The sequence below is a fragment of the Brassica napus genome, chromosome C2 (assembly GCF_020379485.1).
Source record: "Brassica napus cultivar Da-Ae chromosome C2, Da-Ae, whole genome shotgun sequence".
Lineage (NCBI taxonomy): Eukaryota > Viridiplantae > Streptophyta > Magnoliopsida > Brassicales > Brassicaceae > Brassica > Brassica napus.
In genome coordinates this window covers 23,231,045-23,258,228 of record NC_063445.1, presented here as the reverse complement: position 1 = coordinate 23,258,228, position 27,184 = coordinate 23,231,045, and the positions used below count along the sequence as shown (strand labels likewise).

The 27,184-nt window shown below is 36.1% G+C and overlaps 1 protein-coding gene across 1 annotated transcript; it reads right to left on the bottom strand.

Annotated features, from left to right (window-relative positions):
• Positions 1–11,954: 11,954 nt before the first annotated feature.
• Positions 11,955–17,520, bottom strand: LOC125582082 (zinc finger A20 and AN1 domain-containing stress-associated protein 7-like). Its single transcript, XM_048748577.1, has one exon. It carries the CDS (start codon positions 15,895–15,897, stop codon positions 15,382–15,384), a length of 516 nt encoding a protein of 171 aa, XP_048604534.1. The 5' UTR covers positions 15,898–17,520; the 3' UTR covers positions 11,955–15,381.
• Positions 17,521–27,184: the final 9,664 nt, after the last annotated feature.

The window sequence follows — 27,184 nt, the reverse complement described above, 5'->3', positions numbered from 1 at the left end:
GAAGCCCAAGCCCAGACTGGGGATCGTAAAACCCGCGCGCGGGGTTGTTTTGCTTTTTGTTATATATTTGTCTTTTTTTTTGAAAGAGCGTATGTTATGTATTTGTCATTTCGTTACTATTTTATAGTTTTGGTTTTACTGTATCATTTTTAAATCATGCTGATTTGAATGTTGTGGTTAGTCAACATTATCTATCTCCTTTTCAAATCGATTTTTATCATTTGTTTAATTTAGCCTATCAAATATGTTGGAATGTTATCGTTTTATTAAGTTATGAATATTTCAAAAAAAAAAGTTATGAATATTTCATGAAGCTGATTTACGTTTTTTGTTTTGTTTCTGAATAGGTGTATCAATTCGGACTGACCTAGCTCGGTCCAGCTTAAATCCGCTAATCCCGTAAATATTTGAGCCTAGATCTTCCGGTCCAAAAATATCTTGGGTCTAAAATTCATAGTCCGGCCCAGTTCTTATAGGACAATATGACTTTTTGAACTTTTCGAAAAATAATTTATCATTGTCCATTCTGTCGTTTAAATACATGCGAATTTTCATTAAAAAAATCAATTTCAACTTTTTGTTTTAAAATATAAAATGAGTTTAAACTTTTCTTCTTTATCAAAATTATTTTACTTTATTAGTATGATTTAAAAACCAAATTTAATAAGATTTAAACAATCAAGTATAAAATTAAACTAAATATATAAGAGAATAAAATTTATGATAAACATGGTCAAATGTTTGATACTTTATATTTTGAAAAAATATGTTGTACATAAAAGAAGCAAGTACATTTACAAAATTCAAAATTTGACACCGGTAATGATCAAACAATAAGGTGTATTAACAACTTTCATATTTATTTTAATAGAGTTTGGATCAAAAATATTAAAATAATATGTCAATACTAATAATGGTTTTGATTGCAAAATTAATAATATTTAAACTAAAATATAAAATTTTGGGTTTTCAGACCAGTTTTAATGATGATATGTTTTATTTTATTTTTGTAGAATAAATCTTTTGATATTTTTGTTTAATTCTCAGTCACTTACTTTTGTTTATGTTTCTTATATTTTCATTGTCGGTTTGTTTTTAAGTTACATTTATTTAAGAAAATACCTTAGTCTATTCACTACAAGAAAACATCAAGGATTCTGAGGGAAAAAATCGTCGGAATTTCGTCGGAATATCGTTATTCCGACGAAATTCCGACGAAACACGTCGTCGGAAATAATTCCTCGGAATTTCTTTTTTCCTCTGAAATCCCTCGGAATTTTCCGACGGAATTCTGAGGAAATAAATTTCCGAGGAAATTCCGAGGATCCCTTGTTTGTCGGAAAAGTCCTCGGAATATACCGAGGTTTCTTCGTCGGGATAATTCCTCGGAAGTTCATCGATCGATGCGTGTTTGGACATATATACATCGATCGATAGGAGTATACCGACAGACTTTTTCCTCGGTTTATTCCGAGGAACTGTTCCCTCGGTATATTCCGAGGGATCCGTTCCTCGGAATTTTCCGAGGGAGTTGTCCCTCGGAAAATTCCGAGGGAAATGTCCCTCGCTATATTTTTAAAAAAAAAACAGATCGATCGATGCGTTTTTGTTCAAAAACGCATCGATCGATCTAGTGAAAAATATAATTAATTTCCTCGGAATGTAAAAAATATTAATTTTTTTGAAAAAATAAAATTTCTGAAATTTAAATTCGAAAATATGAAATTAAAAGTAAAATTGAAATCATATTAATTAATATTCAAAGTTTCACAAATAAAAATAAAACATTCCGAGATTGGGAAAAAAAAAACTACGGGTCTGGCACGTCCGGGAACACCTCGTTCGGGTACATCCTCTGCATCATCTCCATCATTTGCTGGTTCAGCCTCCTCTGTGCCTCATAGCCCGCCTGTTGAGCCGCCATCTGGGTCTCCAACAAAGATATTCGATCATCTTTGTCCTTCAACTGAGCCGTAAGTACTTCTGGATCAACAAAGGGCGGTGGTGCAGAAGAAGGAGGAACCGACCGGGTGCGACGACCCAAACCGAACAAACGTCCCTTCTTCTTTGGAACCGACTGAATAGAAAAAAGCCAAATTTAGAAATTTAAACCAAGAAATAAATGAATTGAACTTTAAAAAAAAAAAAACTTACGGATTCAACGATTTCGTTGATTCGAAACCGGGACAAGTTGGTCGAAGCCGTCGAAGCGTCATCCTCGGTTTGAAGCTGAGACACTTCGTCTACCACCTGAGTTTGGACCAGGTCGACCACGTCCCTCACAAGACCGTCATCAATCTGGCCGGTCTTCTTGTTGGTATACGCCCTCCTCATTAGGGCGAGATCATCGACCGGCTCGCCATCATTTTCTTCCGCCTTGAAAAAAAACATAAAATTAAAGAAACATTAGAAATTAGAAGAAATGCACAATAAATTTAAATTCTGAAACTCAAATAATTGAAGAAAAAGCGGTTGAACTTACCATGCGATCTCCGAGAGTGGCAATAGATTGAGCACCCAAGTTATGCTTGTAGATGCCCTTCCCTTTACGGTCGCTCCTGCGGTTGGTGGAGTTGGTGGAAGAAGTTTCTTTCGTCTCCTCCTTATCCCAATGCGCACACAACTCCTTCCAGACCGTGTCGTTCATCGACTTTGGGACCTTTTAATTAAAAAAAAAAGAAAAAGTTTAATAAATTAAAAAATAGTTTACTAAATTAAAAATTGTTTAATAAATTAAATCGAACCTTATTGATTTCCCACTTCTTCTTCCACTCGTGGATCTGCTTCCCATAGTTGTCCATTACTTTATGGACGAAGTGGTGATAGATAAAGAGCGTCTCATCGGAATTCCAGTTGAACTCTTGCTGAAAAAAAAACACAATTAGTAGAAAATTTATATTAAAGATTAAAAATATAAGTAAAAAATTAGAATACTTACCGCAAACTGACGAAACCACAGAACCTGCTTGTCGGTTGGGAAGTGAGTGAAAGTCGGATGTCCACTGTCGAGGGCCGAGTACATCATACGGTTGATCCATGCGCTGATCCCGTTCCCGGATCGGTTGAACCTTATTAAAAGAACAAACGGTTAATAATGAATCCAAATTTAAAGAAAAAAAAATGTTTAATTACCATGTTTGACCCCGTCCATGTGGATACGGAGTGAGATACGGAAGATGGTCACGACCGGGCTGTTGAACCAACTCCGCAACCCTCATCACTCCCGGAGGACCCGGAGGAACAGGAGCGGATGCAGCAGCGGGAGCGAGAGGAGCATGAGCGGGTGCAGCAGAGGGAGATGTATGGTTGGAGCTGTGGGGCGAAGGGGAATCCTGAAAATGGCTGGAATCCCGAGACTGGCTCCCCGTACCACCACGACCACGACGCTGTCGAGGCCGGGTCTGATCATCATGAGACCTGTAAATTAAAAAAATATATTTAATAAATACAGAAATATATAAATTAATTTTTTTTATTAAAAAAAAATCCCAAATAATTTAATCACAGAAAAAGATTTATATATATTAAATTTTTTTAATAAATATATAAAAATAGTTCTAATAAACAAAAAATAGTTTTAATAAATAAAAATTGTTTAATAATTACAAAAAAATAGTTTTAATAATATATATATATGAAAAATATTTTTAAATCCCAAATAATAGTATTTAATCACAAAAAAGTTTTATAGATATTTAAAATGTTTTGTAAAATCCAAAAAATCGAATTTATATAGAAATTTTTTTTTGTAAAATCCAAAAAATCGAATTTATATAGAAAAATCGTTTTGTAAAATACAAAAATCGATTTTATATACAAAAATCGATTTTATAAATACAAAAATAAAAAAATTATAAAAAAATTCTAAATCAATTCAACAAAACAAATTATTCAACCAAATCACAATTCTAAACCTATTATACAACCAAATCACAATCCTAACCAATCACCCTAACAAAAATCTATCAAAACTACACAAAAACCTAACAAATAGAACCTAAGAGAGTGGGATAGGGTCCTTACATGATTTGTGTAAGAGAAGAGGGAGATCGCCGGAGATATCGTCGGATTTCAGGGGGAAATCGCCGGAGAGAAAGAGAGGAGTCGCGCAGAGGAAGAAGAGAGAAATGGGGAAGAAGAAGGGGCTCGTGGTTATAAAACCTAGGGTCCGACGGACATTATCCGTCGGAATTCTAATTTCAATTTTCGCGAAATATTTGCCCGGTAAAATGAAAATATTCCGAGGAAATTCCGACAGATAGTAAAATATCCGTCGGAATTTCCTCGGAATATTCCGAGGAAATACCGAGGAACTAGTGTTTGGGGTTTCAAAACATCAATTTTTTTGCCGTATTTCATTTCTTATACAATTGTAATGCATACCATTGAGGATTCTTTGTATACATGAGCATAAACCATGAAATAACAAATTTCAAAACTAATTGAAAGTATTCCCTTTACCGTTCATTAAAAGGTATAAGTGTTTCTCTTATGTTGCGAGATTTCGTTCATACAATCGGAAAAGTGTTAATTATACGGTAAGGAACAAATTTTTGACTTCATAATGAACGTAAGACACTTAATAAGGGTTATATAGGTGTTATTCAAACGGCAAAACGTTGTTTTCGGTTTAAAAACCCTATTTCCTCGGAATTTCCTCGGATTATTCCGAGGGAACTCCGAGGAAACCCTCTTCTTCCTCGAAATTTCCTCGGAATATTCCGAGGAAATTCCGACGAACTAGTGTTTGGGGTTTCAAAACGTAATTTTTTTAAAAAAAACGCATCGATCGATGCGTTTTTGAACAAAAACAAATCGATCGATTACTAAGATGGCCCGGGCCGTAAGATTGTGATCGATCGATGAGAGTATCCCATCGATCTATCGACAATCTGAATTGTTCCTCGGAATTTCCTCGGAAAATCTTGTATGTTTTTTTAAAAATGCATCGATCGATGCGTTATAGAACAAAAACGCATCGATCGATTACTAGGATGGACCGGGCCGTAAGATTGTGATCGATCGATGAGAGTATCCCATCGATCTATCGACAATCTGAATTGTTCCTCGGAATTTCCTCGGAAAATCTTGTATGTTTTTTTTAAAATGCATCGATCGATGCGTTATAGAACAAAAACGCATCGATCGATTACTAGGATGGACCGGGCCGTAAGATTGTGATCGATCGATGAGAGTAACCCATCGATCTATCGACAATCTGAATTGTTCCTCGGAATTTCCTCGGAAAATCTTGTATGTTTTTTTAAAAATGCATCGATCGATGCGTTATAGAACAAAAACGCATCGATCGATTACTAGGATGGACCGGGCCGTAAGATTGTGATCGATCGATGAGAGTATCCCATCGATCGATCGACAATCTGAATTGTTCCTCGGAATTTCCTCGGAAAATCTTGTATGTTTTTTTAAAAACGCATCGATCGATGCGTTATAGAACAAAAACGCATCGATCGATTACCAAGATGGCCCGGGCCGTAAGAATGTGATCGATCGATGCGTTATAGAAACAAAACGCATCGATCGATGCGTGTTCGGAAAACAGAATTATAAGGCAAAACCCGACCTTTTTTGGATCTAAACCTTAGAACTCTCATCCCCTCCGATTTCCCCTATAATTCGCCCCCCCTTTCTCTCTCTATAATCATCCGATTTGAACAATTTTGGGCTCTATTCCACTTGATTTTTCGAGCTCTACCTGATTCCTACACTCGTCTTCACCCTAAGACAGGTATACTCCGCGAATCTCCACATTCTGAAATCGTGTTCTTGAGCAATTTTTTGGGTTTTGTGAATTTCTTATTTCCGTGTTGATTCCTTGATCAAATATGCATGAAACAGATGTTTAAACATGGAATAGAACACAATTGTCTGTGATCAACGAGTTTGGAACATGATTTGAGATGATTTAGGGATAGAGAATTTTTTTCAATTTCGTTTTTTTTTATCACAACTCGATTTCGCTTTTCATTTTCATGTTGCTTTGAGTTCTTAATTGATTATAACCATGTTGAGAGCAATGATTCTATTTTGTAGAGAATGAAGCGCACGAAAACATCAGCAAAGAAAAACACACAAGAAGCGGGTTCGTCACAGCTGGAGAAGCAAAGGCCAAAGAAGTGGGATAAGTCTGATACCACCCACTACAACAACATGAAGAAGGTAGCCGTTCCGGCTACACAACTAGCATGTCCTGAGACGATGACAATATTGGGAATCAAAGCAGACATTGAAGGACTGTTCCAGAACATGGGTCTAGGCCAACTATGCAACCTCAAGGAACCCACTTATCCGGAGTTGGTACGCCAGTTCATAGCATCCGCATACGTCACCCGTCCCGATGATAGCCATCAGGAAGGTTTTCTGGCATTCGTAGTGCAGAAAGTATACTATGAGGTATCTTTCACAGACCTCTGCGGACTATTTGGATTGAGTGCGGGGGAGAGGACATATGGTCTTTATTGGACTTCAGAGCTGTTGAACTTCTGGGAAACGATTGGCACAGGGGTTTATAGATCTTCTCAGGCAAAGGAGTCACTTATCCGGAGCCCAGTACTGAGATATGCGACACGCCTCATTGGCTCATTGCTATACGGGACAACCACAGCCGCATCAGTCACGCAATGGGAGTTGTGCCTCCTGTACCAAGGTGTGAGGCATTTGCTACCGGCATTTGGAAACTCTACATTCCCACCTGCTACTGCCTTCAACATGGGAGCGGTGCTGGCCGCAAACTTAGCAGGATACAAGGGGAAAGTAACCAAATCCAAGAGCAATGCATGTGGATTTGGTGCAGTGATTACTCGGATCCTTAGACATGTGGGTGTAGACTGTGAGAACCACCAGGTAGCACTGGACAGATCGAACAACATTGCTTGGAACTACCTGGATGTCATTTCTCTAGTAAGTAAGGAGTTCATAGCTGGTCCCCACTCGAGGATCGATCGGGATGGTCCTTACGTCTACGTATTCCAGGACCGAGCGAAGAAAACACTCTACTGCCACCTGCCTCAGATCGGCCTGACTGCTCTACTTTCAGAGGCTGCAGTTGAGTTCCTACCCCCTGCTACCGCACTAGTAGACAAGCCATCCTTCTTCACGCCAAAATATCAGACCAAAGGCAAGGGCGTGGTTGATGAAGAAGGACAAGATGAGGCTGCACAAGCCATTCCAGATGATTCACAACCCCATCAGCTACTCCCATCAGACTCCAGCCAGTACAAGCTGCAAGAGCTTCCACCGAACGCCACTTCGCGCCAGCAACAACATTGGAGAGATCAGAGCATAAAGACAAACAACGACATGCTACACAAGATCTGGGCTGCCATTTCACGTATCAGGCCGTGTCGTTGCCAAAAGGATGATGTAGTTCATCGGGACAACTCTCCATCCAGCTCTGGTTCGGGTTCGAGTGGTACACACAGGGTAAGAAAGAGGTCCAAGAGACCCAACGATGCAGGAACATCTGGAGCAGGAGACGAGGAGTAGGAGCTATCACCGGCTATTTTATTTTCTTTTCTATTCTAACGTTTTATGGTCTTATTTTCTGTTAATTTTGAACTGAGTTTTTTTTTAGGTTTCTTAATTATGAGTTCGTATTTCTTTTACATGGTTTCTTTGTTTTATTTGGTTGTGTTTTGTGTAGCTTTTAATTCGTATTCAGCTTTGCCTTGCTAGATAAACCAAATAACTATTATCCGAGGAAAGAGGTTATATCAAGTGTTCCTCGGAATTTCCTCGGTATTTCTTAAAAAAAAAAATAATAAGTTCAATGGTAGTCTGTTTCCGAGTCATCATCACCAGATGAATCTGAATCTGGATCTTGGTGAAACTCTCCAATTACTGGTTCATCCTCTACGTGAACGACGGCTTCCTCTCCAAAGTCGGTTAAATCGACTACAAGGCCAACTCCAGCTAAATCTTCTGCTGCACTACAGTTGCCGGATGTGCTTGGTTGTAGTGGGTCTTCCAGCTCAGAACTTCCCTGAACTCGGCCTCTCGGGTTGAGTCTTGTAACAGTAACCCATGGATCATCTCTGTTCCTTACCCGGGGGTACTTGATATAACAAACCTGTAACATTTAGAAAAATTATAAATTAATACACATGATGATGAATCATTCTGAATAATTAACATTTAATTACCTGATCGGCCTGGGAAGCAAGAATGAAAGGATCATAATATTGCAGCTTTCGCCTCGAATTTACTGATGTAACACCAAATGCATCTGTTCTCACACCTCGATCTGGGGTGTTGTCGTGCCAATCACAATAGAAAACAGTACAGCGCAATCCAACCATGCCCAAATACTTGATTTCCAAAATCTCATGTATGTGTCCGTAGTATACATCATCTCCTGATGCAGAACAAACGCCAGCATCATAAGTCGTACTCGAACGTCTCCTCTTCTGAGTTGTGAATGCATATCCTCGAGTACAAAATCTCGGATATGACTTCACAACAAAGTTTGGTCCAACGACCATCTCACGTATCCAATCGTCAAATGTTTCACCTCTGGCCAAACCAGCAGACACCTATTAATAGCACATATATATATATTATATCAATAAATGTGAATTAGTATAAATATGTGATAAAATATATTTTAATTTGTTTAAAGCACTCACATAAGTAAACATCCATCCAGTAAATTCTCTCTGCTTCATTTCTTCTAGTTCGTCCTCTGTGGCGTATCTATACTCGAACCGCTTTTCTGCCATGAAAATCCTGTATATGATGACAATAATGTAATTAATTAAGATTTAAATTTCAACTTGTTAAAATAAAAATTTGTAAGCTCATTTATTTACCTCTCATATTGAAGAACGTCTTCGCAGTTGGTGAGCAAATATGTTTGCAAATGACTGCGCTCCTGCTCAGTAAGTCGACGGTCCTTTGGTTTTCCGCTAAGTCGTCCAACGTCTGTGAAAATGTCTGGAACCGTAACATGATATGTTGCCCGTTCGCCTCTATCATCATGCCGAGCAGGTCTTCTGTTTTTGGTCTGAACTTCTGCTGGAAAGTAGTACTCGGCAAAGTTTGAAGTTTCTTCATTGATCATCTGTGCGACTATAGAACCTTCCACCCTACTTAAATTTTTCACCATCTTCTTCAAATGGAACATATACCGCTCATACAGATACATCCATCTATACTGCACAGGACCACCAAGTTCCAATTCTCTTGCCAGGTGAATAACAAGATGCTCCATAACATCAAAAAATGAGGGAGGAAATATCTTCTCAAGGTTGCACTGAATCACGGCTATGTTAGTCTTCAAATTTTCAATACCTTCAAGAGTCACTGATCTCGTGCATAAATCGCGGAAGAAACCACTTATCCCTGCAATTGCTTCATGAACATTTCGTGGTAATATTTCCTTGAAGGCGAACGGAAGGAGGCGCTGCATCATTACATGGCAATCGTGGCTTTTCAAGCCAGTAAACTTTCCTTCCTTTCTGTCGATACAGTTACGCAAATTTGATGCGTAACCGTCTGGAAATTCCACATCGTTTGAAATCCAATCAAAGAACGCATCTTTTCCCGCTGCATCAAGTCGGTATATGGGAAAAGGAGCCCTACCATTCTCATCAACATGAAGTTCTGAACGAGCACATATATCGACTAAATCCAGTCTTGACTTCAAATTATCCTTTGTTTTACCTTGAACATTAAGGATCGTGTTCATGAGATTGTCAAAAAAGTTCTTCTCAATATGCATGACATCTAAATTATGCCTTAGCAGATGATCCTCCCAGTATGGCAGATCCCAGAAAATACTTTTTTGTGCCAGTTATGTAGTTCTCCAACAGCATCTACCGGAAAACGCTCATGTCCACCGACTTCTGGCGTCCTTTCTGCACCAAAATCTCTTAGTTGTATCTTCAAATCTTTCCCACAAATTTCCGGAGGTGGACTGTCAAACACCCTCTTGTTCTTCGTAAACAAATTCCTACTCCTACGATATGGATGATCAGGTGGTAGGAATCTCCTGTGACAGTCAAACCAACACGTTTTCCTTCCGTGCTTTAGTTGGAAAGCATCAGTGTTATCTTGACAATATGGACATGATAGCCTTCCATGCGTTGTCCATCCAGACAACATACCATATGCTGGAAAATCACTTATTGTCCACATTAGTACTGCCCGCATTTGAAAGTTTTCTTTACACGAAACATCGTATGTTTCAGCACCTTGAGCCCATAGTTGTTGCAACTCATATATTAGTGGCTGAAGAAACACATCAAGTGATCTCTTAGGATGCTCTGGTCCGGGAACGAGAATCGAGAGAAACAAAAACTCTCGTCGCAAGCACAAGTTTGGGGGGAGGTTGTATGGTGTAAGAATGACGGGCCATAGAGAATATTGTCTTCCACTCTTGCCAAACGGACTGAAACCATCAGTACATAATCCAAGGTAGACATTTCTTCTCTCATACGCAAAGTCGGGATACTTTGATTGGAAATGCTTCCACGCTTTTGCATCTGAAGGATGTCTGATCTCACCATCTGTTGAGTGCTCCGCATGCCATCTCATTGGTTGCGCTGTGCGTTCAGACAGATACAACCTCTGCAACATTTCCGTCAAAGGTAAATACCACATCCTTTTATATGGCACTGGAACTCTTCCACTTGTATCTTTATAACGAGGCTTTCCACAAAATTTGCATGTAACCCGCTGTTCATCCACCCTCCAATAAATCATGCAGTTGTCGCTGCATACATCTATTACCTGATACGATAAACCAAGACCAGCTACGAGTTTCTGAACCTCGTAGTATGAACCAGGAGCTACATTATCCTCGGGTAGAATACTTTTTACAAAATCAGCAATCGCATCCACACAGTCTTCAGCCAAATTATAATCTGTTTTAATGCCCATCAATCTTGTAGCAGATGATAAAGCTGAATGACCATCTCTGCAACCTTCGTACAATGGTTGCTTTCCAGCATCCAACATAATTTTTTATATCATGAAAATAATTTTTCATATTTTCTAATGTTTATTATTTTTTGTTATATTTGGTTATAATTTTCATCATTTATTTATGTTAATTATATGTTGTGTTTTCTCAGTATATTGTGGGTGATTGGTTGGACTGTAGCTATAAAAATTTAGCTTTAAAATTTAGGTTGTAGGTGTTTTGACTGTAGCTATAAATATGTTGCCGTAGATTTTTGGCAAAGATTTTTGATGTAGTTATGATGACTGTAGCTGAAAATTATTGGCTGTAATTTTATCAAAATAAAGCATGATTGGCAATAATTTTTTTGGCGGTAGTATTTTAATGTAATATATAAATAACTTTTATATCCCCCCTCCCCCCAAAAAAAAACTTAATATTCATAAGAAAAGCCATCTAATAATAGTAAAACCACTATCTAAATAATAATAATTTTACCTATGAAAATTCCATAAATTCATTGCAATCGTCTCGAAAACCCTCCATGTATTGTCTAGAATCGACCATTTCAACATCTTCAGGATCTCCAATCTCCTCATCTAACGATGTTTGATGGTTGCCACCTTGCTCCCAATTTGCTAGTATTCGCCATGTCTATAACAAATACACAATATAAGTATGTTAATTACAACAAACGTCACGTGAAGATGATGATAGATGATGAAGTATGCATATGTTAATTATCGTTTTTAAACTACCTTGATACACGCTTAGTGTTACATGCTTTTACCCAAAATAAAGATCAGATTTAGTTAAAGCCTAACCAATCACCCACGTTATTAGTTTTCCTTAACTTGAGTTTGATGATTAAAGAGACAGAAAACTCTTCGATTCACTTGTTTTTTTCATTATGGTTGACCTTGCTTTGATAAAACATTACATATTTTAAATCACTAAACTTTTTACATATTTTTGTGCACATATTGGTTTGTGCCGCAATCACAAAAGGCCAAGAATAATTATATGTTCCGGGATTAATAGATTTTCGTATGTATTATGAATAACATACATAATCAAATTTAGCTGCTTTTTGTGTTGGTTTTGGAAAACGATAGATGTATGCTCTTGCTTCCTCCAACTTCTTGAAAAGATAAAGGTACAAACTTCAACTTTTTGTTCTCAATCTTTTTGAAAATTCAAGTTTCAGATAAGGTTATTGCCGTCCATGTAGTTGCTCCAGAGATATCTCTCCTGGATCTATTGTATTTCATGTAACTGCTTGTAAGTTGACCAGCTGCAATTGCTGATATTAGAGATAACTCTCAGGCTAAAACTGCTCATGCCACTATCGTCGCTACTCTCCTTGACTTCATCCCCAACACCTCCATGCGTGTTTCTTTGCCGATTGAAACGGAAACTGTGTTTCTTTTTTCTCAATGTCCCAACCTGAAAATGTAAACCATGATAAATAAAACAATATGTTGCTGGCATGAGCGTTGAATCCACCTAGAGAGCCTGCAACAGCATAGACGGTCAGGTTCCTGAGCATATTGAGCTCTACCAAGACAGCCACACTCGCTAGAGATTACGTTCACATTCATGTCAGAGAAATCATAGGTGAGGAACTCAATAACATTATGCACACCTTTGATTACTATGTTCATCCTCATAGCCCCACCAGTGTTACAACTGAACATTACGTAGGCATTTTTCTCTGCCAATGTACAGTGAACACTTTTAGCCGCATAAATCTACTTGACATGCATACACAAAATCTCTATTTCATCAGCAAAAGTTTCGATCTCGAATCAACCCACTCCACAAACATAAAGAAAGTTTACATCTTGGTAGACGTGTTGAAAACGACAGCCAAAGTTTGGAAGTGATCTGGATTCTCCAAGGAAGACTCAAGTTCTGTAGCATGTTAGCACGACACAACAGGTACTCTAGTCGTTCCCGTTCCGTCCTTGAGAACCGTAATGGTAGCTCCGCCTGAGACGTACATAGCTTTACAGCCTCTGTTTGTGCTAGCAACCAAATAACTTAGTTGTAGCCATCAGAAAAGAGTCGTCGTACCCATCAACGTATCCCACAGAAAAAATAGATTAGTTCCAAACTGGGAAAACAAATCAATTTCGACGCACACCTTTTAGCATCTTAAGGTGCTCTCACTTGATCTGGATTATGCTGATTGCCATGGTTTCCCTTCTTATTAGGTTGGTTCACGATGAGCCAAAAAAATAAAAATGCAAAATTTCTCAATTGAAAAAATAAAACTGGTATACGTGAAGGTTACGGAAAAAGTGCCACGTCGAGCCATCTGGCTTTCTGCTATGTCTATTAGCTTCTGTTTAAGGATCAGCCTACACAGAAGAAGTATAAGAAACAGTTTAATAAAACATCAGATTTCAAAAATAGTAACTTTTAAATAAGAATTATGCCTGGCTTAATCTGATACAATGCTTATTGCAATGGAGAAAACATCTCGATGCCCGCAGCGGTGTGTCATGCGCCGATATGGCACTATTCTACGTCTTCATCCTTTACGGTCCTACCGTGAGTCTACGCCTCCCGTCGCCTTCTTCCTTCTCTAGTTTCATTTTCGAGTAGTTGTTATAATCTGGGCCGAGTAGATAAATCGATGAGTGTATTTGAGATGCATGGTTCAAGCGCTTAACATGAAGTATATATAGGGACGAAGAACGAAGATGTAACTATTAGGAACTTTAATGATGAACAGGGTAAATAGGGGGAGATGTAGCGCTTGGGAAAGACAGACTGCTCCATGGAACCGCAAAGAGTCACGGAGATCGAAGAATCTGAATCGAATGATAGAAACCCTAGATTTCCATCGAGGAAAAAGTTTACGACCAGATAAGTCATCTGGGCCATTCTTTTACTATTTGATACGAAGCCTATTTTACGTCTCACAAAACTCGTTATTATCAAGCCCATTTGATATAAGATGCTGCTCGAGTAACACAAAATCATCGTTAAAAAAAAATTAATAGAGGTGGGGCCCACACGTTTGCCACACGGATATTTTAAAAACGCAAAGTCCAACATACGCAAACAGCAGCTTACGTGGCAAAACCTTAAAACATGATTGAATGATTTTTCCATTATGGACAGTCTATCTGAGGCTCTTATTCTCATTTTATTACTTGTTTGATTATGATCATTGCCAAAACTATTTGGACTTCATGTATGTATTGTATTTAACCTTATTACATAGTAATATATTGTACTAGGGTCGGTCCGGGTTACGCCCGGAGTTTTTCTATTATGTTTATTTTTAATTCTTTCATTTTACTTTATTTCAATATAATGTATATATTTATACTAGGGGCGGCCCGCCCTACGTGCGGGATGACAATTTGAAAATAATTTAAATAGTTAGAATAAATATTTTTGATATTTGTTTAATATTTGTTTTTATTTTAAAATGTTCTGTTCTATATTAGTATAAATTATTATTTTATTAATTGTTATTCTTTATTCAGTTTTATTCCCATTACAATTAAATACATTTTACCTTACGATTAATAAGATTGTTTATTTGAAGTTTTATTCTGATTTTATTATAATGGTGTAGAATTGTTGATTTATTTGTTTAATTTTAAGTTACCTAGTTTTATTCATTCTTTTACATTATTTTATATCGTGCTCTTATTCGACTATATAACAATATATTTTAATTTTACACAGTTGTGGATCTATGTTTATAGTTTTTCTTAGAATTCATGACATAAATATTTAAAATATATTATACATTTATTTAGTTAGAATAACTTAACATATCTCTTTTAATCTATTATGTATTACTATTTGGTTATATTTTCTTCGATTTTTTAATTTTCTAATCTTGAGCTATAAAATGATGGAATCATTTTGATAAGCTTTACATTTTTTATTTTCATTTGATAAAATGTGTAGACACAATAACACAAAAAAAAATCGTTTTTGTTCTTGTATTTTGGATGATATTATATATTGTGTGCTAAAATAATTTCACATTGATGGATTTTTTTTGTTAGATTGTAATTAAACTATTGATTAAAAAGAAGTTTTGGGTTATTAAACATTTTATTAATAATTTTTGTTAATAGAATAAGATGATAAAGAATATAGAGTGTTTAATGCATTTTTAAAAATTATTGATCATCCGGAACATTTAGGTTACTTCAATATAGTGAAGTTTAGAGCTTTTTAACACTAAGGAGCTTATATGCAAATAAATATATAGAAATTATAACAATAATCTGTAACATTTCTCAAAAAAAAAACAATAATCTGTAGCAACAAATATAAAAAAGAGTCAATGTGGTATCTCCTCCCTCTTGTACAAACAACACCATAGTAATATAAGAATATATTGATTATAATTAACTGATAGATAGAGATCTTACGAAAGATGGAGACCCCAAATTACTTTATAAAAAGAAAAGGTTTGTTTTTTTTCATATCCTTTCGACTTTATCCGCCTTGATCACATGATTGGCCTTTGCGATTACATCACGTCCAACTTCTTTGAAATTGAAGCTACACTCGTGCTTCTCTGGGCACCTATGGCTTCTGCAGAACGTGCTACCGCATTTGCACTTAAACCCCATAACCCCAGCCTTCTTGTTACAGCTGAAACACCTGTTAGTCCGTGCAGGTTTCGACGGCTCTGCCTCCTCCTGTCCCGTGGCTATAGGAGCTGATGACGGCTCAGCGGTTACAACAACAGAGGCTGGTTCGGTTTCAAGAGGCTGTTTTTGCTCTGGTGTGATAATGAGACTGCAAGATGGAAGCTTAAGTGAGTTCTTGACAGCAGATTTTGCTACAGCGGTTAGATCTTCCTCGGCTCGGAGAATTCTGTAGCATTTGGAACAGAGGTTCATGTTGGAAGACACAAAGAAACCGCATCTATTGTCGCAGAGTTCTGGCTCAGTTGGTGGGAAGCTTGTACTGTTGTTTTGCTCAGAGTTCATTGTTGTTCCTTTCTTCTTCTTCTCAAATCTGTTAAACAAACAAAAAATTTATATTCTGACAGTAACAGAAGAATGTTTTTTTTTAAAGGTTGTCGTTTCAGAACATTATAAAGATGAAAATCTTTGCATTAATTTGATTCAACCCACCTACGAAATTGAATCAATTGAATGAAACCCAGATTCGGTATAATCAATTTGCCTCAATTCGATACAACACAGGTTCTATATAATCATCAAATGAAAATCAATTCGATATAATCAAACTGATTCATTTCGATTTAAAAACCTAGCTTCAAATAAGATCTATCATTGTGTAGATTCAATGATCGTCACAGGAGGGAGGTTGCGACAGGTTCCAATGATCATCGCAAGAGGGAGTCGAACCGCGACGGAGGAGTTACAACAGCGCCGATTTAATGACGAAGAGGAAAGCAAAATTAGCAATTTTCTCTTGATTTTTTAGAAGATTATGATGAAGAGGATTGAATATATGATTTTGTGGGAGATAATGTACCTTTAAATCGGCAAGGAAGATGTCCCTACCACGTTTGACATTCCCGGCGTCACATAATTGCAGCAAGCTAACCTGTACAGTGAAAAAACATATATCGGATTTCAAATCAGGAAAAATAATAAGTTTACTTCGCTGCTTAAACAGATTGGGAAGATGGTTTTGAGAGGAGGAAGGCTAACCTATTTATACTGGCAATCGCATGTAGACCGCCTTGCAAAAGAGAAAATCGCATTTTAAGTCTAAATCGTGGTTGATGAAGGTAAGAAAGGGTTAAGAACGATGAATCTGTAACTGAAACGTTGTGGTTGATTAAAGTGAAGATCAAACTATTCATCTCGGGATTCTTCATCACAGAACTAAAAATCTAAATCTCTTGGGTGGCGGAGAAGAAAGATTTGGATGAAATCTAGAATGAGAGCATTAGGATTTCTTGTGAGCTGGATTCCGTGAGCCAAACATAAAGCCCACCCCCAAAATAGCCCATAACTGTCGATGATGATGTTAATGAAACGCAGAATATTGAGGCAGGGGATACGTGTCATGCTGTAGATTAACAAATTTATGACGTGGACGCCTACATGGCAGCATCAGAAGAGAGAAAACATTCTTTTATATAATTAGATTTATTATTAAAATATAAATTATTTTTAAAAAAATTAAAACGATATATAGTTTTTCTATTTTGTTTTGTTAATTTTTGGTCTAGAAGATTTGAATTTTTTACTACTTAAAATTTGTTATTTTATTATTATAAACTATATTTCATGTGATGTACAAACATATTAAAACGATTTAAGCTTAGTTTAGTCTGAATTTATTTATTGCCGCACTTATTTAATAGGTAAAATAAATTTTAAATGAACAATCATGTTAAAAAAATTGTTAAAGGTTTTATTTTTTTTTTGGCTAAATTTATAACTTTTAAGGGTATTAGGACATTTATCTTTTGATTTCTTTTGTTCTTCTCCATCATCTAAGTTGATGTATTTGCATTATATATATAATTAGTTTGAATAATGTCATAATCGTATTTGTATAATACTGTTATTTTCTCAGATTGGGTTGGTGATCAAAATAATTATTAACAAAGTAAAAAAGTTTTGCATTGTGGTTAAAAATCTATAGCATAGTTGTGTCACATGCTAATACAATATAAAATGAAGTTTTTTTCTCATATAATCTACAAAATATGCTTGCATGATCATTATATCATCTATCTATTACAAATGATTCTTGTTTTTATGTTTATTGTCCTCAACGTAGAAGAGCAAAGCATTATCATACGTTTTATTTTTATGCTTACTCAAGTGTTCTTAAGTATGTTAATTAAGTACTACCTATAGTCACTTTTTGTCTTTTATTTTTTCATAAACCCTCTGCTCACATTAGGTATAAATACATGTTTTGAGAGAAAAGTGCAACCCGTGCAATTATGTCAACATGAATTTACTTGAGGATACTTTGAAGATTTGAGAAGGGATGTCTTTGGACCATGTTGATCTATGTTGTTTTGTTTGTCGTCTCAATGGCGATGAGCTTCATTTCGATATTTATAGATGAGTTGTAAGATGGCTGGAACACTTCATAAATTGTAGAGAATGTTATGTAGTGTAAAGATTTTTTTTGATCAATGTAAATATTTCTTTTAGATTTCACTAATGACATCATATTAACTATTAGGTGACCTTTTTAGAAAATGCAATCGAGTCCTAATGTAATTATGATTTTTCCCAAAATAACTGGGTTTACAACCGGGATTTTCATTTGATTGGGGTCTACAACCGGGATTTTCATTTGATGAAGCACTGAGTTTGTTCTTATACATTCTTTACGGATTTGATTCGTCGAAATTTGAAACCATTGTCGGTGAGGAAAGCTGTGTTTACTTTGTTTTCAAAGAGGCAATTGCCTTAGGCCCCATATCATAGACACACATTTAGGGCTTCATTTTTTAAAAGTTTAGTTGGCTTAATTGATCACTTTGCTATATGTGATTTTGTAGTTACAATATAAATTAACATTTCTTATGCTTTGTTTCTTTTGATTTTTTAATTTTTTTATATATTGATTTTTTGTTTATTTCTAAATTTGTATAATATATTTAACTTATTTTATTTCTAATTGCTTCAGAAAGTAATAAACTTAATTATTCAGCTAGATAATTATATACTTTCATAATCTGAATATTTAAGCTTTAATATTCTTTAATTTTTACCCGCAGGCTGCTATCCCAATAGGCCAGCGGGCGGAACGAGGAGAGGCTCCGGCAATCATAGCACCGCTAATAATATAGGTTTACAGAAAAATATAAGTATTTTTACATAACACTATTTGATTCTCTTATAGAAACTATTTACAATTAACTATGAAAAAAATAAATGGTATAGATTTCACACAATTATTTTTATAGGTTGATATTATTAGTGTATATCCATATTAGATAAGTACGATAGTTAGTTATCTGTAGTTATCTATAACTATTGTTGTTATCCTTAGATTGGGTCTTATCAAAGATCCTCTAAGGCTTGTATATAAACGTTCTTAAGTAGTCAATGAGAATACACTTGAAACCCATCTTACATGGTATCAGAGCATACGATCAATCTCTGAATTTTTTTTTCCGACATCTATGGCAAACACAAACAATGCCTTAGCCGAAATGGCTCTTGTTTTCAACCCTTCTGATACAAAAACATCGCTCATCTCGCTCAATATGAATGGGATCACCAAACTTACCGCAGCAAATTTCATAACCTGGAGGCTTCAAGTCAAAGCGCTACTTGAAGCACACGAACTCCATGTATTCGTAGATGATACAGATCAAACCCCTCCGGAGACAGTCACTGATGCAAACGGTGTCACAACATCAAATCCTATGCTTGTAGCATGGAAACGACAAGATCGTCTTTTGTACAGTTCCATCCTTGGAACTCTAACTCTCAACATCCAACCTGTGGTCGCTCGAGAAACAACAACCCATGAGATCTGGAGTCTGCTTCACAACACATATGGCAAGCCATCAAGAGCACACGTCAAACAACTCAAACAGAGCCTGAAAAGAAGTAACAAAGGAACACAAAACATTACTGACTACATGTGTGGCATCCTAGCCAAAGCTGATCAACTTGCTCTGTTGGGTTCAGCCCTTGAACATGAAGACCTTCTTGATTACATCATTGAAGGTCTCCCGGATGACTACAAAGCAATTGCTGACATGGTGAATGGAAGAGACATTCCCATACCCTTGGAGGAGCTTCATGAAAAACTTCTGATCAGAGAAAACTCTCTGGAAACCACAGAAGAGATCACTAACTCCTCCGCTCCAATAACAGCTAATGCAACTCAGAGTCGTCCATCTCAGCATAACCAACGACCGCAATACCGCGGCACAATACCAACTCGTGGAGGCTATCAAGGAAGGGGCTGTGGCTACCTTGGCAAATGCCAAATCTGAGGAGTACAGGGACACCATGCAAGACGCTGTCCTCACTACTCCTCTGCTTCCAATGTGCAGTACCGTCCCGGAGCACCACAGATACAAACACCGCAATGGCACACTCCACCACCTATGCCACCGCCACAGTGGAATCCTCAGGCTCACTACACAGCTGCAAGCACGTCTGACATGTCTATGTCGTCATGGTTTCTTGACAGTGGAGCCTCACATCACATTGCTTCGGACCTCAGCAATCTCTCTCTGCACACACCATATCAAGGAGGCGACGATGTCATGATTGGAAATGGCACTGGACTCCCGATCACTCACACTGGTTCAACCAAACTTCTCTCTTCATCTAGATCTTTAATTTTAAATAATGTGTTGTGTGTTCCATCGATGAAGAAGAATATTATTTCGGTGAACAAGCTATGCAAAACTAACAATGTCATGGTTCAAATGTGTCCCTCTGACTTTCAGGTGAAGGATCTCAGAACGGGGCAAACAATGCTTAACGGACAGGCCAGTAAAGGAGTCTACGAATGGCCGACTGAATCATCTTCTTCATTTAATAATGCTTTGGCTTTCTCCTGTTTTAAAACCTCTAAATCGGGTTGGCACTCTCGTTTAGGCCATCCGAATTCTCAAACACTTAATCATATGCTTTCCTGTTTTCATTTACCAGTTTCTCCTGCGTTGTCTCAACCTTGCAATTCTTGTTTCAGTAATAAAACTCACAAACTTCCATTTTCAAATACAACTTTGTCATCCTCTCGTCCACTAGACATTCTGTTTTCTGATGTCTGGACCTCTCCCATCTACTCTATTGACGGTTACAAATACTATGTTCTGTTTGTTGATCATTTCACAAGATACACATGGATGTTCCCAATGAAAACAAAGTCGCAGGTGGCTCAGCTCTTCCCAGCCTTCAAAACGTTAGTTGAGAATCGGTTCAAAACAAAGATCACAACTCTGTACTCGGACAATGGGGGCGAATTCATTGGACTACGACCTTACCTGACTACACACGGCATATCACACCACACCACTCCACCACACACGCCAGAACACAACGGAGTAGCAGAACGGAAATACCGGCACATCGTGGAAACAGGCCTGACTCTACTACAACACGCCAGCATTCCCAATACATACTGGAGCTACTCCTTTGTTACAGCTGTGTACCTCATCAACCGCATGACAACTCCGGTGTTGGCAAACTCATATTCGTTTCAAGCTCTATTCCAGACACCGCCTAACTACAGCAAACTTCGAACATTTGGGTGTCTCTGCTACCCCTGGATACGACCTTATGGGAACAACAAGTTCACTCCGCGATCAACTCCATGTGTATTCTTGGGTTACTCTCTAACTCAAAGTGCTTTCATTTGTTTTGATGTTTCTCACTCTAAAATCTACATATCAAGACATGTTATCTTCCATGAAACTGTCTTTCCATTCTCATCTCTCTCTAAAGCTTCCTCTGTTTCAACTGATGCTAGTATTACTGATCCTCTCTCACCCATTGCTACTCGAGTTTCCATTTTCAGTCAGCCAGTCGCAGGTTCCTTGGCGCCTACGTCAGCAGCGCTAACCCCGGTCTCAGACACTTCATCACCTACACCATCAACAACAACATCAACAACTCCTCCCACTACATCAACGACATCAGATATCACCAACTCCATCGCGCCTGCGACACAATCAAGCAACACACATGCGATGACAACACGGTCCAAGAACAAAATCAGCAAACCAAATCGGAAGTATGGCCTTGCAGCTATTATTTCCGAGTTCGAACCAGCGAATATAGCACATGCCTTGAAAGATAAAAGGTGGCGGCTCTCAATGAGTGATGAATACAATGCCATCGTGCGCAACAGAACGTTTGATCTGGTTCCTCGATCACTTGCCACCAACATAGTGGGCTGTCGATGGCTACACCGCATCAAGTACAACCCCGATGGAACTGTGAAATGCCTCAAGTCACGGCTTGTAGCTAAATGCTTCCACCAACGACCACAAATCGACTATCACGATACCTTCAGCCCAGTGATCAAACATGCCTCTATCCGCTTAGTTCTTGGTCTAGCAATAGCACACAACTGGCCTCTCAAACAACTCGACGTCAACAATGCATTTCTCCAAGGTGATCTGACTGAGGAAGTGTACATGACTCATCCACCAGGATTCGTAGACAAGGATAAGCCCGATCATGTATGTCGGCTACGCAAAGCCATCTATGGGCTCAAACAAGCTCCACGAGCTTGGTACAATGCCCTAAGAGAAGCACTTATTGGGGTCGGCTTCGTCAACTCCCTGGCTGATGCCTCGTTATTTGTTTTCAGCTCTGACAATTTGCTTGTTTATGTCCTGATTTACGTCGACGACATCATCGTTACAGGAAACAACTTGTCCAAAATCACCAGCTTCATCAAATATCTTTCCTCTCGCTTCTAACTAAAGGACCTTGGTGACCTATCATACTTTCTTGGCATGGAAGCTCGCAGAACAAGTACTGGTCTCCACCTCACGCAGACCAAGTACATCACTGACATCCTTGCCAAGACAATGATGACACATTCCAAAGCTGTCGCTACTCCTATGCACTCCACTCAGGACTTGATACAAAACGGTGGTGTTGCTCTCGATGATCCTCTTACATTCAGCGTGATTGTGGGCAGCTTACAATACATGTGTCTCACACGACCAGACATAGCATTTGCAGTCAACAGACTCTCCCAGTTCATGCACTGCCCCACATCACTCCACCTTGAAGCGGCCAAAAGAGTACTCAGATATCTAGCGGGCACTGCGAACAAAGGCATTTTCTTCTCCAACAAAACACCTCTCACACTCCATGCCTACTCAGATGTTGACTGGGCAGGAGATCAAGACGACTACACCTCCACTGGTGCCTACATTGTATACCTTGGGAAATAACCCATCTCTTGGAGCTCACGGAAGATGAAAGGAGTAGCACGCTCCAGCACAGAGGCAGAGTACCGAAGCTTAACATCAACAGCATCAGAGGTCATGTGGATTGCGAACGTACTGGAAGAACTTCGGTTTCCTCTCACAACAACTCCTACACTTTACTGTGACAACATAGGAGCTACATACTTGGCTGCAAATCCTGTTTTCCACTCACGTATGAAGCATCTCGCCTTAGACTATCATTTTGTTCGAGAACTGGTGCAACGGAAGTTCCTGCGTGTGTCTCATGTCAGCTCAAAGGATCAGCTCGCCGATGCCTTGACCAAACCACTCCCGCGAGTCCGGTTCAATGATCTGTTTGTCAAGATTGGTCTGTCTCCGACCAGTCCATCTTGAGGGGACGTATTAGTATATATCCATATTAGAAAAGTACGATAGTTAGTTAGCTGTAGTTATCTATAACTATTGTTGTTATCCTTAGATTGAGTCTTATCAAAGATCTTCTAAGGCTTGTATATAAACGCTCTTAAGTAGTCAATGAGAATACACTTGAAACCCATCTTACAGATATAATAATAATGGTAAATTGTATAGACCCATTTGTAAGGCCTCATACTTTTCTTATCTCAAGAAACGGTTAAAACATCTTTCCTCCGCTCCTGATTTCTCTCATCTGCTCTCTGTCTTCTCGCTTTTTAATAAAGACATTTAATAAATTTCCCATCTCTTATATTCATCTCTGTTTCTTTGCTGAGAAAATGGAGGAAATTTTTTTTCTCTTTTATTAACGATATTCTGTTTTCCTTTTGTTGTGTTTCTCTCGGTGACCAGTTTCCGGTTCGTGCATGTTATTTCTGTTAGATTTTGCAGATTCTTCGCCCCTTCAAATCAATTTTCTTTTTCTATTTTTTTTTTAAGCCTCGAACTTTCTCTCAAAATCTATGGCGGAAGAGCATCGATCTCAGACGCCTGAAGGCCACCGTCTCTGTTCTAACAACTGTGGTTTCCTCGGCAGCTCCACTACCATGAATCATTGCTCCAACTGCAACGGCGATTTCTGCCTCAAGAAACAAACTTGTCTGAAATCCACCTTCAAATCCTCTATATCGACAGTTTCCCCTCAGTAGTTGGAAATCGTTTGAGTCTCTTCACTGATGATCTAACCTCTGGTTCGAAACTCATTCGCTGAATTGAGATAAGGACGACGAACGTGCCAACGCAGACGAAAACCCAGCTATAAAGACGGTTGAATCGTTGCAGGGCGTGCAGGGATGACTTGTTGCGAGTCCATAGATACCCAGAGTCTATGGCTGCATCTTTCATTTCAAACCGCCGGTCGCTGCTCTCAAATACGGAAAGTAAGATTTCTCTCGATTTTAGGAAATTTGGTGATGATGATAAATGGATGAATACTAATCTTTTTATAGGTGAGAATCACCGACTGGAAAATGGATAGATTCATTGAATTCGAGATCGTAGTCATAGTGGAGCGTAAGAGTTAAGTCTGGGTTAATTATGTCGAATCAATATGACTTGTAACGTTTTGGAGGTAGGTGAAGCATCGAGTCTAAAACTTCATGAGCAGAGTCCAGCGGGAAGATTAATTATCCATCGACTATCTCAGAACAGCCATTGTTGGTAGATAGAAGCGGAGGTATAGCAAATGAACCCTAGAATTGTCAGGCAGGAAGAAGATAACATCGATATGGACTTCTCTTTTTTATCTGGATTTGGGCCCAAAAAATCAGTAACTATCTATATCAGTATTTTTAATCTAATTTTCGGGAAAGCCCATTAACAAAACACAAAGCAATCGATGTTAAATTGAAACAACGCGGATTGAATCTTGGACACGTGTCGCAATGATATGAACTGACTTATCTACCCATGTTGCTTTATTAGAGTGAAGCAAACACTCTTTTATAATAATAGACTAGGAGTTAATCCGCGCTACGCGCGGAGCTATTTTGATTTTCAAATGTTAACTATGTAGCTAATCTTTTAGACGTTGTATTCTAAACGAAAACAAAATTATGAACTGTATAATTGTGTAAATACATATTTCTTTAGAAAAAACAAAAAACTATACATTTTTCAGATAGATATTTGATATAGTTTTTCATTTCTTATATTGTATATTTAGTTTTTTTTTTATATTGTAAAGCAATTCTCTCAAATAGTAATTTTTAAGTTTTTGTCACAAAATAACATTTAATAAGAAAAATGACCAAAATAGTCCCTTTTCATTTTGAAAAATTTAATATTTATTTTTTATTTTACTCTAAAACCCTATCCTCAAAACCCCACCCTTAACTCTAAACTCTAGGTCTAGATTAGTTAACCGTAGGTATAAATGTATTTTTACTCTTTAATAAAAAAATTTTGGTCATTTTTCTCATTGCAACTATTTTTGTGACAAAAAACTAAAAATGGCTATCATAGGAAATTTTTCTATATTGTATATTTTTTTATTCTAATTTTTTTGTTTTTATATCAGATGGTAATAATATGATAGATGTTTAATGTAATATTTTTATTTCTTATATTGTATATTTGCTTACTGTTTATCTTTTCTTATTTTTATATTTACTTATTCTAAATTTCATGCATTTATAACAATGATAATATTACGATATATTTAATATAATATTTTTATTTTTTATATATTATATTTACTTATTATTTATTTTTTCTATATTTTATATTAGCTTATTCTAATATTACGATAAATGTTTAATATAATATTTATATTTCTTATATTGTGTATTTAGTTATTATTTATTTTACTATACAATTTTCAAATATATGTCTAATTTAGTTTTTTCAATTTCTAATTGTATATTTATTTATTTTAATTTTTATGCTTTTATATCAAATGATAATATTATGATAGATGTTTAATGTAATATTTCTATTTCTTATATTGTATATTTATTTATTATTATTTTATCATACATTTTTCAGATGGATGTTTAATGTATGTTTTTTTATTACTTATATTGTATATTTACTTATTATTTATTATTCTAATATTATGATATATATTTGATATAATATTTATATTTCTTATACATTATATTTACTCATTATTTATTTTAGTATACATTTTTCAGATAGATGTCGAATTTAGTTTTTCCATTTCTCATATTATATATTTACTTATTGATTATTTTTTCTTATGTTGTATATTTACTTATTCTATTTTTTTTTTGCTTTTATATCAAATAATAATATTACATTAGATTTTTAGTGTAATATTTCTATTTCTTATATTATATGTTTATTTAATGTTTTGTTTTTCTTATATTGTTTATTTATTTATTCTAATATTATGATAAATGTTTAATATATTATTTATATTTTGTATATTGTATGTTTACTTATTATTTATTTTACTATATATTTTCAGAGAGATGTTTAATTTATTTTTTCATTTCTTAATTTTATATTTACTTATAGTTTATTTTTTATATTTTATATTTACTTATTATATTTTCCTGCTTTTATATCAGATAATAATATTATGATATATGTTTAATGTAATATTTCTATTTTTTATATCGTATGCGTGTTTTTCTTATATTGTATATTTATATATAGAAATATTTAAAATGATAAAAATGTAAACCTATACATTTTTCATATAGATGTTTTTTCATTTCTTAATTTTATATTTACTTATAGTTTATTTTTTTATATTTTATATTTACTTATTATATTTTCCTGCTTTTATATCAGATAATAATATTATGATATATGTTTAATGTAATATTTCTATTTTTTATTTTGTATGCGTGTTTTTCTTATATTGTATATTTATATATAGAAATATTTAAAATGATAAAAATGTAAACCCATACATTTTTCATATAGATGTTTAATGTAGTTTTTCTATTTCTTATACTGTATATTTATTTATTATTTTTTTTTCTTAAGTTGTATAATTATTTATTCTAATTGTTTTGATTTTATATCAAAATTTTAATATTGCGATAAATGTTTAACGTAATATTTCTCTTTCTCATATTGTATATTTACTTATTATTTATTTTATTATACTTTTTTAAGATAAATGTTTAATGCAATGTTTATATTTCTTATATTGTGTATTTACTTATTATTTATTTTTTCTTATATTGCAAATTTACTTATTATTTATTTTCTATTTTTTTGGTAATAATGGCATGTGTCATCTTTGGAGAGAATTTTTTTTCGCTGATGTGGACGCTCTATGGAACCTCAAAAGGTCTCTTTTATTACTATATATATTAGGAATAAAATTAGCTAATCTCTTATATATTAAAAGGCATGCGTTGGATTTAATGCATTCACATTACTTTCGCCACGTGACGTTCTCACATTCATTTGGAAAAAATTACGCTGACATGTCATTTTAT

Excerpts from the sequence above, each read along its gene's own strand:
- LOC125582082 (XM_048748577.1), bottom strand. The coding sequence starts at position 15,897 with ATGAACTCTGAGCAAAACAACAGTACAAGCTTCCCACCAACTGAGCCA.